This window comes from Cebus imitator, unplaced genomic scaffold (genome assembly GCF_001604975.1).
Source record: "Cebus imitator isolate Cc_AM_T3 unplaced genomic scaffold, Cebus_imitator-1.0 Scaffold17, whole genome shotgun sequence".
Lineage (NCBI taxonomy): Eukaryota > Metazoa > Chordata > Mammalia > Primates > Cebidae > Cebus > Cebus imitator.
Window position 1 is genome coordinate 1,588,613 of NW_016107332.1, and position 14,754 is coordinate 1,603,366.

Sequence of the window (14,754 nt, forward strand, 5' to 3'; positions counted from 1 at the left end):
TTTTTAGTAGAGATGGGGTTTCACCATGTTGACCAGGATGGTCTCGATCTCTTGACCTCGTGATCCACCCGCCTCGGCCTCCCAAAGTGCTGGGATTACAGGCGTGAGCCACTGCGCCCGGCCAAAAATCACCTTTTAAAGAACTTTAAAGACACGATGCCAGCGTGGACAATGCTGCTGCCATGTCATTGAAATCCATGGTTTGAAAATAACAGTGAGGGAGTCAATATTTCCAGATGGGGAATAATAAAACAAATAGTAAAACCCATCTACATGCAGGAAAGCAAACTTGAGCTTCAACCCAATGTGCCACTTTGGGATATGAAACAAGTATGATCTTGCCTTTGAAATGGTAAATGTTTGGAGCACCTGTTCTTTGCGAATTAAGATACATATTATCCTTGTTTTTTCTAAGTCTGTGCTCCTGTTTGAAGCTTTTCCTGTAATTTAGGTTGTCTGAGAAATGCCTATAATTCCTATAGAGTATACCACATTTTTTTGTAAATGCTTTCAAATGAAGTTCCTTCAGATTCTGCTTTGGCACTCCTCCACTAGATCTGAAAATAAAGCATCCTTCCCTGAGTCCACTTGAACTAATAGTGAATTTAATTTACTGAACTTAATTTACTGGCATCTTGAGAAACAAGTTTGGCTGTGGAAGGAAGGCTGTTTTGAGAGTGAGCATCGAGTCTACTCTGGTTTGTGGGTGACACTGCATTCGGGTTCTTTGCTGTATTACCAGTGACCCCTTGTGGCAATACACTCTATGACTTGGAACATAAACACCACTTTTAAAATGTATTTTCAAGTTTTTAAAAGGCATTTGATTTTTGTTATGTTTGCCAATAATCTGAAAATTTCATGTGAAATGAATTATTTTAAAAGCATTTTAAACCTTTTCCAAAGGTAAAATGTGCTCAGATTATCTAAGGAATTGTAATTCTAAGCTTTTATCCATTTGATCAAAGAAAATTTGTAGAACATTTTTACCTCTCATGATCACAATCATTACTGTCTCCCTTTATAACTACCTATATTTTGTTTACTTTGAAACACAAAATTTGTTGTCTTGGTTTTTTTTTTTTTTTTTTTATTTTTTAAAATTTTTTTTTTTTTTTTTTTTTTTTTTTTTTTACATGATAGAACTGATGCAGTTTCTTTTTTTCATTGAAAGTTCACGTCTTGCCCCTCAAATAGTTTGACCATTTCTTTCTTAATTCTTTTTTGTTTTTGTTTTGCACTGTAAACTGATTAAAACTTTAAGCCAGTCTTAACACACTAGCCTCTGTAGTGTAAGGAATTGTAAGAAGGAATCTCTTAATAAATGAGTTTACATGTTTAAATCAAGCATATTATAAGTTATATGCCATGTGTTGAAGGCTTTTCTATTTATATATGTAAAGATTTTTGGTATTTTTAAGTGTCCTTGTGTTGCAATAACTTAACTCCTTTAACTCAGTTGCTAAAAATATTTCTTCTATTAAAAAGTGCTCTTGACTTCAACACCCAAACACTGAAAATCATGTCAATGGTACCCAAAGATAAGTTTTTATACAGATATTCACCTTATAAGTTCCTATATATTTTATTACTCATTAATATATGCTGTGTTCTAAATAAATCACGAATGAGAAGAGTGCTTTATTGTGGAATTATTTAAAACTGTCCTTTAAAAGAAAAAGAGGAAACTATGAATATAAACTAATCTAGTTGCCAAGTAGGAATTCATTATTTAATTTACTTCCTATGCAATGATTAATGCTGCAAAATGTATGGTTATGTTACCGTATATTCACAAAAGAAATACTACAAGATATGAGAGGTAGCCAATTGCGTTCTTTTGGAAATTTACTGTACTGTTTCCACGTGTTAAGTGCCTTGTTGTAAAGTAAAATTTTAAGTCTAGAATTCATTATTTTCCTGACATATATTTTTCATTATGATATCTACTGTATGCTATTGTGATAGTTTTATGAAATGCTTACATTTAAATCAAATATGTAAATTTCAGAAGCTCTTTTCTCCTACCCACCAGTACCTTAATCATTGGTTTATCATATTGTATTTGAATTCAGGTTCCTTTTCTGATAAAGAGGAAATTTGTTTTTCATGCTTGTGATTTTGTGTTTGTAAACATTTCAGGAGGAATTTAGGAGTGTAAATATAGTTTATACTTCTAAAATGTTATCTTACATTTACATTTTTAAGTGCCTAATTGTTAAAACTGAGTTATGTTTCTCTTCTAAAAAGGATATGTGTACTTGGTTTCTAATCTCTTTGGTTTTGCTTTTTAAAAAATGCAAAAGCCTATACTTTGTATTTACCTAATAAACCACAGTGACATCAACAGTCTTTTCAAAATTGGTATTACTGTTTCTTTCCATTTACAAAATGTGTCATTTTTAAAAGAGGTCTAGTTTTAGAGTACTTGTTAAAGTTGCAGAAGGGATATTTAAGCAGTATTTTGAAAATAATAACCTTCAATTAATGGATTTAAGGTGAAAATAATTCAGAACGATACAAGGTCATTCATGGAGAAGAAAATAATCACTTACGATGTTGATTTTCATTGTTTACAGTAGGACAAAGTCACTCATGAAAAGCAGACTCCTTTCTGTCACTCAGTCTCCTCATGCCTTCACAAGACAGAAGCCTAGGGTAATGTCCTCAACTGGAGTTTACTAGACATTGCAACAGCAGGATGCAGTAAGTGGTTTTGGACCTGCTGATGACAAATGCCCCTCCCCCAAGATAAATTTTGTAAAAGCAATTCAGTGGGGTGAATAGGATAAGATAATAAGGTTCAAAGAGTAAGTTACAGGAGATAGTCCACGCTTTATCCTTGGATTATCTAGAAATGAGACAGCATAGATCAGAATAGTTTTTCTGCCACTCCATTCAGACCTTGGATGAAAAGCTCATCACAGTGATGTTCTCATCATGCCAGGAAACACTGGCATGCTGATTTTGCTGGCCATATGGCTTCAAAGGCTGCCCTTATCTAGAACACATGGTGCAAGAAACTAACATGAACTCTTGTTTATTATGCAAGGGACTAACAGGAACTTTTACTAATGGGCTAATTCATTCTGGGTTCCATTTGCTTTCTTCATAGAAAAGCTCTTGAGTGTGCCTCCTATGACAGGATAAAACTCTCTGGGCATTTAAAGTGCTGTGGATAGTGAAGTCTTTTAAAGTAGTAACTGTCTCTTACCCCAATAAGGAATCAAGAGGAACTTTACCACTGCAGTTAAAGTGGCATTTTCAATCACACTAATCATGCGCAAATTTCTTAAGTAATAAAACCACTTAAAAAGAATGGTGATTATTCATGCTTGGTTTGAGACCTCTACCTCACAGCTGTTGATTTTAGAATTTGAGTGTAGTGGTGTGTCCAGGTTTTGCCACCAGGATTAGATGCTAGTTTCACTATAAAGTGAATTTAAATCTGCTTACTTCAACCCCCCATCCCATCCCCACCACATTTAAAGATAGAAAAGTGTCATCTACATGCCTATTTAACCACGGACTCAGCTTCAAGTCTGTCAGGTTTGTTGATTGTAGGTCATTTACAGCCTTGGCCCCGGGTAAAGCCTTTAGTCTCTCCAGATGAACATGCTATTAAGTGGTGGCCACAAGTTTTGATAATATTCATCTTCTCTGATATTTTGAATCTCCTGAGCCATAGGAAGGCAGGAAACTAGATTTTGTTCAAGCATTTAGTGTTTGTGTGCCATGCACTAGAGCTGCTGATATATAAAATTCCTGACATCAAAGTGTGAATGTCTTGCCCATAACTCCTATGTCACATCATAAGAAATTCAATTGTATAAAATATATGCAAGTCTTATAAAATGTTTGTAAGTTTTAGGAAATATTGGTCAGGGCCTTCATAGCCAGCTAGATATTCCAGAAGTAGAAGTGAATTACTTTTCTGAATGCATTGTCACTGAATGTTACCATTCTTTTCTATTTAATATTTTAGCAAAATCACAAAATAGACATCAAATTTTATCTCATCCAAAGGTTGAAGTGGTAATGTGTGTCATGGGCCCTGAGCATCCATCTAGCACATTTTTTTGCTGGGCATGCTGAATACAAGGCCCAAACTCCTGTTACCCAGGCCATTTCTCAGGATTGTGTTTGCAGTAAGCAATGTTAAGAAATCAGGTAGCATATCACCCTGAATAAAGAGAAGAGTTTTTTCCTGTTTACTGTAAAGCAGTAAAAACACCAAACTCGGTGGTCCTCAGCTGAGGTGCCAACCCACTGAATATGTAGTATCTGTCTTGTCTTGACCTCTCCAAGTCATCCCCTTGGGATTTGAGAGACAAGGGAACCAAAGGGACCATGCTGACACTTTGGCTACTGCTGTGCTATAAGTAGTGAAGTCCTTTGTCTCTGACTCTGGAGTCTTGTGTCTTCTGCCAGCATCCAATGAAAGAACATCCATGTGGGCTTGTAAGTAGAGTCATAGATGCTTCACAAACTGACATGTAAATTTTATTTTCTTCTAATATATAAGAATATCAGAAGTGTAACACTGTATTACTAATATGTTAGCATAGTAATGAATTATGTACTATGCATGTGTATATAGATATATATAATGCACATTGAATTCATATGTGGCACCTGTAATCAAACATAACATTTTACAGTTAACACTTGACATTCTTTAATCTTCACAAAACCCTATGAAGTAATAAGCAAGGCAAGAGAAGGTGACCCCGTTTTATGAGATGAAAGGGTTCATAAATGTTAGAGCTGGAAGTTGAGTTTTGTTATCGTGGGCTATTGTTTGCTGCCTCCCTGTCATAATCACTGTGGTCACCATCAGTTTTGTTAGGGTTTTGTTATTTTTAAAATAAAGGTCGTGGTCTTTATTCTCTTAACAGGAAATTAGTTTCAGAAGCAAACTGTCCTTAGAGCAGGTTCTTTGTCACATGCTACAGATTTTTCTTAAAATTGCTATTTACTAAATTTCAAAGGGGAGAAAAGTTGGCTTCTAGTACAAAATGACCTTGAAGGCAAAAGAATCCTCACGTGTCTGAGTCCACAAGTTTGTTAGAATAAAGCAAACCCACTGTTAATGAGTTTTAATGTCTTATGTCTAAGATTATGTTTCTAAAGCCCCCGCTCTGCCAGCCTTTCCCACATTGTATACACTAATCAGATACTTGAATTGTTTTGCCATAATCTCTACAGAAACTTCCAGAAAAGTGCATGAACTGCTAGTGTGGAAATGTCTTTTTTCTAATAAAAAGAGAACATTTCACTCTATGATGCCCTTGACTATGGGATTAAGAGTGATCCTGTTATCCCAGTCCCAAGTATTAAGTTGGTGTAAAAGTAATTTCGGTTTTTGCCATTGCTTTAAATTTCAAAAACTGCAGTTACTTTTGCACCAACCTAATAACTATAGCTGATCAATCACAGTGGCACAATATGTTTAGTACCATCCTGTACTACCAACAAAGTTACTAGTGAAAAGTATTTCACCAATAACTAGTGAGGTGATTTTTTTAATAACCTGCTTCTATGTGGGAGAGAATATCAGAGTTTGGGCAGTTCTCAGAGCATTTTGAGATTAAATTATATCAGAGTTCAGTTCAAAAACAAAAATAATTGTTCAATGTTGTTTTGCTGTATAGCAGTCTTTCCAAAAGAAGTGGTGACAAGTCTTCTCTTGGAGCTACTTAAAATGAAATTGCCTAAACTGAAAAAAATCACAAATATGTGGAAATTAACCAGCACACTTAACAGTGGAACAAAGAAGAAATTGCAAGGGAAATTTGAAAATACTTTGAGACAAATAACAAAAATACAGCATACCAAAAAACTATGGGATGCAGCAAAAACAGCACTGAATGAAATGTATAGCTGTAAATGCATACGTTTTAGAAAAGAAGAAATCAATAATGTAACTTTAGATCTTAAGGGACTTGAAAAAGAAGACCAAATAAAATCCAAAGTTAGCAGGAGGAAGGAAATAATAAAGACTAGAGCAGAGATAAATAGAGAATAGAAAAACAACAGAGAAATCGATGAAATGAAAAGTTGGTTCTTTGTAAAGAGCAACGGAATTGACAAACCTTTAGCTAGATTGCCTAAGAGGAAAAGGCGGCTCAAATTACTAAAATCAGAAATGAAAATGGAGATATTACTGATTATACAGAAATAGGACTATAAAATTACAATGAACAAATGTACACAAAACCTGCAGGTACTGAATCATGAAGCAATAGAAAACCTAAATAGACCTCTAATTAGCAAGGAGGTAGAATGAGTAATCAGAAACTTTTCAACAAACAAAAACCCTGAAACTTGACTTTGTTGGTGAATTCTACTAAACATTTAAGGAAAAAGTAGCCAGACATGGTTGGGACCTGTAATCCCAACTCTTTGGGAGGCTAAGGTGGATGGATCACTTGAGCCCTGGAGTTTGAAACTAGCCTGGGCAACATAACAAAACCCCATCTCTACCAAAAAAAAAAAAAAAAAAAGCTGGGCATGCTGACACGTGCCTGTGGTTCCAGCTGCTTGGGCACAAAGTAGGAGGACTGTTTGAGCCTGGGAAGTTAAGGCTGCAGTGAGCTGTGATCATACCACTGCACTCCCACCTGGGCAACAGAGCAAGATCATCTCTCAAAAAGAAAGAAATAATTAACACTCGTCCTCAAACTTTTCCAGAAAGAGGAACACTTCCTAATTCAGTCTATGAAGCCAGAATTATCACCACTACCAAGGCCAGAAGAAAACACTACCAAAAACAAAAAAAAAATCAGACTAATATCCCTTATAAACATTGGCATGAAATCTTCAACAAACTACTAGCCAACTGAATTCAGCAGCATATCAAAAGGGATATATAACAAGACCAAATGAGATTTATTCCTGAAATGTAAGGATGGTTTAACATGAAAGTCAACATAATACATTATATTAACTGAATGTTGGGTAAAAAGGACATGATCATTTCAATTGATGCAGAAAAAGCATTTTACAAAATTCAACATTCTTTCATGATAAAACTAAACAAACTGGGAATAAAAGGAAGTTACCTCAACATCAGGAAGTTATAAAAAGCCAGCTAACATCATGCTCAATGGTGACTGAAAGCTTTTCCTCTAAAAGGGAAATGTGAATATCAGGCACAAGTGAAGAATGCCCAGTTCTCCACTTCCATTCAACATAGTATTGGAAGTTCTTGCCAAAGCAATTAAGCAAGAAAAAGAAATAAGAGGCATTGAAATTAGAAACAAGAAGAAAAATTATCCGTATATGACATGATCTTATATGTAGAAAAATAAAATTTCAACAGAAAAACTTGTTTAGATTTCAAATCATATGTCTGAATGAAAAATGAAAAGTTAAAAATTTTTAAACTGTTGTATCTAATGAATGTATTCAGCAAATTTGCAGACAAAAACAATGTTTATATACACTAACAATGAACAGTCTGAAAAGGAAATTAAGAAAACAATTCCGTTCATAATAGCATCAAAAGAATAAAGTACTTTGGAATCAGTTTAACCAAGGAGGCAAAAGACATGTGTGCTAAAAGTACAAAGCATTGCTGAAAGAAATTAAGGATCTAAATAGATGGAAAGACAAGGTCAGGAGTTCAAGACCAGCCTGGCTATCATGGTGAAACCCCGTGTCTACTAAAAATACAAATATTAGCTGGGCGAGGTGGTACGCACCTGTAATCCCAGCTACTCAGGAGGCTGAGGAAAGAGGATCACTTGAATCCGGGAGGCAGAGGTTGCAGTGAGACGAGATCACACCACTGCACTCCAGCCTGGGTGACAGAGTGAGACTCCATCTCAAAAAAAAAAAATTTGTGGAAGAACAACATGGACAATTTTAATGATATATTTTATTCATATATTTATAGATTTGTAAATATATAAATAGAAATATAAGGTTTAGAAATACATATATAAGACTAGAAGAATATATACACAAATGTTATAAATATTACCTCTGAGTGGTAAGAATAAAAACGTGATAATTTCGTCCTTTATAGTTTCCTGAATTTTCAAATTTTCTACAAAAACCGTATTACTCTTTTAAAAATGAGAATAAAATATTGGCTTTGAAATATCTCATTTGCAATGAGTATGTTCTTGCCTAAAAGAAGAAGTAGGTAACCTTTCAATGTCCTTTTTTCTAAAACTTCATTCTTAGTGAGGTTTAGAAACAAGACTTCATTATCAGGCAAAGGAGCTACCTACACAAGGAGGTAACAACCTTGTTTTTTTTGGTTTTGTTTTTGTTTTTTTGAGATGGAGTCTTGCCTTCTTGCTGCAGTGGTGTGATCTCAGTTTACTGCAACGTCTGCCTCCTGGGTTCAAGTGATTCTCCTACTTCAGCCTCCTGAGTAGCTGGAATTATAGGCAGCTGCCAGCACGCCCAGCTAATTTTTTTGTATTTTTAGTAGAATGGGTTTTCACCATGTTGGCCAGGCTGGTCTGGAATTCCTGACATCAAGCGATCTGCCTGCCTCGGCCTCCCAAAGTGCTGGGATTACAGGTGCGGGCCACAGCACCTGGCCCCCTTTTGTTAGTTTTATTGAAGTAACCGGCTTATACTCTGCTATGTAAATATAATTTATTCTTTCAGATTTTATTAAGCGTGGTGTAATCAGAGGCCAAGGTCAAAGTCCTGAGAATCCACTTAAGAAGGAGAATGTTAGAACCAGAGGAATCTTAGAGTCCTTGTGTTACAACTTTCTCATTTGACCAGATGAAGCAAACAAGTCAGAAAGGTTAACAATGTACCCTGGCCAACCCAGTTAGATTTAGGCAGAGGTCCCCATGTGGTTTCCACAATGGTTTCTGCATAGTAAATGGAAGTAAATGAAGGAGAAATAAGGAACAGAGATTTCAGCAACGCTTTGGCCAGAAATGTCAGGAATTGGTAACAATTGTGGCCAGGCTAACTAGTGACTAACTGTTCCTATGAGTACCCACCTCACAAAAGGTGCATCTCATAAATTAAACCTGCTGAGTCCGCTTACTTCACCATGTCTTTTTCTCCAAGATACTGGCTTTTTTGTTTTACTGAGGTATAATTTAACTACAGTGAAATACACAGTTAAGTTTTAACAAGTGCATACATCCAAGTAACCAACAGTTCAATCAAGATATAGAACATTTCTACCACCCTAGAAAAATTTCTCAATGTCTCTTTTGAGCCAATCTACCTCGTTCTGATTTCTATCACCATAGGTTCATTTTGCATATTCTAGAACTTCATATAAACACAGCTATTCAGAATGTACTCTTGTGCCTGGCTTTTTCACTCAGCACATTTTCTGATATTTATGCTGTAGAGTATGTCATAATTGTTTCATTTTTTATTGTGGTGTAGTCATCTATCAAATAAATATACCATAGTTTTCCTTTCCCCTGCTCTCCTGTTTTACTGAAAGACGTCTGGACTGAGTTCACTTTGGTGTTAAATGAAAAATTGTGTGCTGAACCTGGCACCACTTTGACCAAATAAAGGGAAGTTTTGGGAATTGGATTTTGTGACCTTTGAGATTCTGCCTTATGTTGAAATTTAGATTTCTTTTCAGGGGCCTTTCTCCCTTCACCTCTTCTCCAAGTAATACATAATACATGCAGGTGGAGGGGAATGAAGTGGGTAACACTGAAGATAGGCACATTTATTTATTCATTATTAGGACATAAAGACTAAACGTAGGAAACAATATCCTGGCCAGTATCACATTCTAATCTTGGTAAATCTGCAAGGTGCAAAAAAGAGGCAGCAATAGTGACAACCTATTAAGTTTAAACTATTATCAAGGACCCAAAGATAACTATTATAATTACAGCTTTTATTTACTGAGTACGAATTGCTAGACATTGTGCTAGTTACTTTATTTAATCCCTATGCCTGATAAAGGTATATTTATTATCCCAATTTCAGCTCAGCAACATGGAGGCTCAGAGTACATAAAGCACATAAACACATATATCAAAGACACTCAAAGGAGTATATATGAAGCAAATCATAAGCACTTAAAGGGAACCAAGGTGTTAATTTTTAAATGACCAGTGGAGTTGTGCAACTAAATAGTGTTAATAACATTTCCACTTTCTCTTTTCATTAATTAGCATTTTGCAAACCCTTCTTAAGCCGTGCACTCTCTCTGTTCATGCTCATTGACTCTGGATGGGTGTGGTGTGTGGGATTTACCTCCCAGAGAATTACAAACCAACTGGACAATTGTTGTTTTACAAATAGAGTAATTTAACACCACTCTTTATAACAAAATAAGTACTCAGCTATTTTGAATATACTGTAACCAACAATTCTGACCAAAATCCATGTGGAGCAAGAAGGATACCAGTAGGAAAGTGGGGGGTTTAAAGTTATCCTTAGGGTCTCAATAAAAATGATTTTTCTCATAATCCTCTCACCATCTTACCACTTCTACCTGCCCAAAAGATCTCTTAGTATTCTCTTCCTTTAATGCTTCTGCTATTATATTTTTACCTATATAAAACAAAAGAAATGAAGCAGAAAGTATTCTTTTATGTGACAAAATCACCCTGAATGGAATTTGGAGAAATTCATCCTTAAGGAGCACTGAATGAACTGTGTGGTTTCATGTTTAAAATAGTATATCCAGCCGAGCACGGTGGCTTTTGTCTTATAATCCTAGCACTTTGGGAGACTGAGGTGGGCAGATTGCCTGAGGTCAAGAGTCTGAGACCAGCCTGGCCAACATAGTAAAACCCCATCTCTACTAAAAGTACAGAAAAATTATCCTGTTGTGGTGGTGCGGGCCTATAATCCCAGCTACTTAGGAGGCTGACACAGGAGAATCACGTGAACCTGGGAGGCAGAGGCTGCAGTGAGCCGAGATTGCACCACTGCATTGCAGCCTGGTTGACAGCAAGATTCCATCTCAAAAAACAAAAAATTAATATTAAATAGTGTATTCATAATATTATGAACAATATCACTTCCTGTATTCGTTTGCTAGGGCAGCCATAACAAAGTACTACAGACTGGATGTTTTAAACAGCAATTTATATGCTCACCCTTCTGGAGACTAGAAGTCAAAATTCAAGGTGTCGGCAGGGTTGGTTTCTTCTGAGACTTCTCTCCTGACTTGTAGATGGCAGGCTTCTCCCTGTGTCCTCACATCCTCTTTCCTCTTTGTGTCTTTATCTCCTTTAGACACCAATCTTATTAGATAAGAACCACCCACAGGACTCCGTTTTAGCTTAATTACCTCTTTAAAGGCCAAATACAGCCCAGATTTCCTATCTGCCTCACAGCTGTTAACCTAGTGAAAATGAAAGACAGAGGAAAACACTATACATTCAGTTACAACCTGTACAATAGAAAAGGGTGGCTGTTGGAATTGTTAAATTAGTCACAGTTTCAATTATTTTAAAATCATTTGTAAATTTCAGTTGCTTGTATGGGAAGATGTATACAGTGGCTACTGTTTTAGAGAGCAAAAGCCCTAGTATCAGATGACATCCAGAATGTCATGTTGAAGATCACATCTGCAAACAAGTAGTTTAATTTTTTTTAAAAAATTCTCTAACAATTTAATAATTCAAAAAAATGAGAAAAGTAGTCTCACAAGTGTGGTTAATTACAGAAGATGAGAGGTGTGGAGGTTTTTTGTTTGGTGTGCATAGACTTAAAATAACATGAAAATCATGTCAAAAAGAATATGAGAACAGAGTGGACTTGAAATTAAGCATATCTTACTGGCATCACTTGTTTATGGAAAAATAAAACGGATCATGTATTTATTTAAATAAAATAGAGGGCTCACTATGCTTTCTTCGGTCACACTTTTATAGGTACAACGTGGTGTTCAAACTTTTAATGTATGGAGAAAAATGAAAAGGCTAGAAAATTAGTCCAGTACAGATAATTCTATGCTCAACCCAACTCGAACAGAAACCACAGGATTTGGCCTCAACAAGACAGAAAGGGAAGCCCTTATCAGGGAAGCTATTTTCCTTATCTGGGAAGATCAAATAAAGACTTTGTTTTTAAAGTATTATACAATTCATATTTAATATTTCAACCTCAGCCTTTCAAGTTTTGTCTAACACCAATAATATTCCCGCCCCGCCTCAACTGGTTATTTTCATTTTGCATTTCTAACTACTTAAATCCCCCCAGCAAATTCTGGCTTCGCTATTTCTGGATTTAAGTACATTTTCTGCTGCACCCAGGCCACACGCAGGAATGGACATAGCTTTCGCTATTCGCATAAAAATTTCCTAGCCCAGGGCGAGCTCTCCGAACGGGACGACTCCTGCCTCGCTGCCCACCCCTCGTTCCCCCAACTCCCGCCACCATCCCTTCCGCAGCGTTGGCTGCCGACACCTCTAGGTTCTGCATTCCAAGGCTTTCCAGCATCCTGCTGTCACGGCGTGGAGGACAGGGTCCTGCGAATCCCAGTCTGGATAAAGAACCCTGTCTTTTCACTACTACACTGAAGCCTGTGGGAATAGGCCGGAGACCCCATTCGCCCGGCTCCGGTCACAGGTGCTAAGGCCGAGCCATCTCAGGGGCCTGCTCACCAGTTTCGCGCACTCAGTACAGATCCTGGCACTGTTTATGCACTTGATAACCATGCGTTTGTTAGCTGACAAATGACATTGACAAACGAATGACACAAGGAAATCCAACAGCCAATCAGAGCGCAAGGTTGCGTTGCCAGCATTCTAGTTTCAGGGACAGACACCGCCAAGCCTGACCCAGCAAAGGGGCGTAACAGGACCTCGGGGCAAACTTCAGGTCCTGTGCCCGCTCGTCCGCCGACCCCTCCGCCGGGCAGCCCGCGCGTCCCCAGCTTCCGCCCGGGCCTCGCTGAGTGAAGGCGGCGAGGAGAATGCGCGCGGCGCAGCCAATCCGGGGCGCGCTCCTCCGCTCCCAGCCCGCCCCCGACCTTCCAGTGTAGAGCAGGATAGCGGGGCCACGGCGCGAGCAGCTGCGTGCGCGTCTCCTACCGGCAGCGTGGGGAACCCGAGACTGCCAGCGCCCCGACCATGTCCTCTCCCCGGCCGCCGCAGCCCCCAGCTGAGGACCCGCCCTGGCCCACGCGCCTCCTGCGTGCCCTTCTGGGGCTGCTGCGGCTGGACCCGAGCGGCTGCGCGCTGCTGCTGTGCAGCCTCGTAGCGCTGCTGGGCTGGAGCTGGCTGCGGCGGCGCCGGGCACGGGGCATCCCGCCCGGGCCCACGCCCTGGCCCCTGGTGGGCAACTTCGGTTACGTGCTGCTGCCCCCCTTCCTCCGGCGGCGGAGCTGGCTGAGCAGCAGGACCAGGGCCGCAGGGATTGATCCCTCGGTCGTGGGCCCACAGGTGCTCCTGGCTCACCTAGCCCGCGTGTACGGCAGCATCTTCAGTTTCTTCATCGGCCACTACCTGGTGGTGGTCCTCAGCGACTTCCACAGCGTCCGCGAGGCATTGGTGCAGCAGGCCGAGGTCTTCAGCGACCGCCCGCGAGTGCCGCTCATCTCCATCGTAACCAAGGAGAAGGGTGAGCTGGGGGTTGTGGGCTGTGGGTACGCAGATGCCGGGGATGAGGCTCCAGGTGCGTGGAGGCTGCGGTTCCTGTGCCCATTCCGGCCGCGCGTGCCCAGCCTGCCTCACACCTGCATCCTGAACAGGTGACGGTGGCGGCTGCGCCTCTCCTTCCTGATGCCTTTAAGATCCCATCAAGTAGTGACGGACACGTGACTTGTTCACACTACAAGATAAGAAACTCATCGGGAGGTTGACAGAAAGTAATAGGGATAGTGGAGGGACAAGGTGGCAAGCCAGGTTCCATCTTTCCAAAAGTCTCCCCTTCCACGAGCTGTGACCTCGGAGAGAAACTTTGGCCCCCATGTTAAAAAGAGGGAAGGATATTCTTTTTACTTTGTGAGTTTCGAATGCAAGAACTTAAGAAGATATTTTCCAATAAGATAAAAAGTTCAGAAAACACAGTAGAAGGCTGTTACCAAACCTTGGGCGCTGGTTCATAGCCTCTGATTCCTGCGTATGGGAGTCTAATTGGACATTTTTGCGGGTTGAGAAATGTGTTATCTGCTGCAATGGAATGTCCAATCTATCCAGTCTCTACCGTCCCCATTTGTCTTACTGGCTGGCTTAGGTCTCTGACTTCTCTGATTCACTCCTACCCATCAGTTAGGTGTTAAATGCAGTTTCCTCAGGGAAGCCTTTTCTCATGGCCTCTGCAAGTAGGGGAGGCTCCCTTGTTAGCACAAGGTCCCTTGCCCAAGCATTTTTTCTTCACTGCACTTTTCAAAACTGAAGCTACTAGCTTTATGACCTTAGGCCTGGAATCTATTAAATAAATGAATACAATTTCCTGTCCCTAGAACAGGGCAAGGAGAGATCTAGGCTTTTCAGAATCTGATAAAGCCAGAGTTTTGCATTAGGATTTTAAATGAAAAGGACAAATACTGTATGATCCACTTATATGAGGTGTCTCCTAGGGTAGTAAATTCATAGAGACAGAAAGTCTCAGTTTTGCAGGATGAAAAAAGTTCTGTGGATGGATGGTAGCAATGTTTGCACAACAGTGTGAAAGTACCTAATGCCATTAAGGTGTGCGCTTAAAAATGCTTAAGATGGTAAATTTTGGGCCGGGCGCGGTGGCTCAAGCCTGTAATCCCAGCACTTTGGGAGGCCGAGGCGGGTGGATCACGAGGTCAAGAGATCGAGACCATCCTGGTCAACACGGTGAAACCCCGTC

General features: G+C 39.3%; 1 protein-coding gene across 2 annotated transcripts in view; it reads left to right on the plus strand.

Moving 5' to 3' along the window:
- The first annotated feature begins 12,770 nt into the window (after positions 1-12,770).
- The window catches only part of CYP2U1 (cytochrome P450 family 2 subfamily U member 1), a 23,000-nt gene continuing 21,016 nt past the window's right edge, over positions 12,771-14,754 (plus strand). Inside the window, exon 1 of one of the 2 annotated variants that reach the window (XM_017509015.2) lies at positions 12,771-13,533. In XM_017509015.2, coding sequence (XP_017364504.1) covers positions 13,044-13,533 — 490 coding nt within the window. In that variant the 5' untranslated portion in view covers positions 12,771-13,043. The remainder of the gene's footprint in view (positions 13,534-14,754) is intronic. The other variant, XM_017509005.2, reaches the window with a different exon arrangement.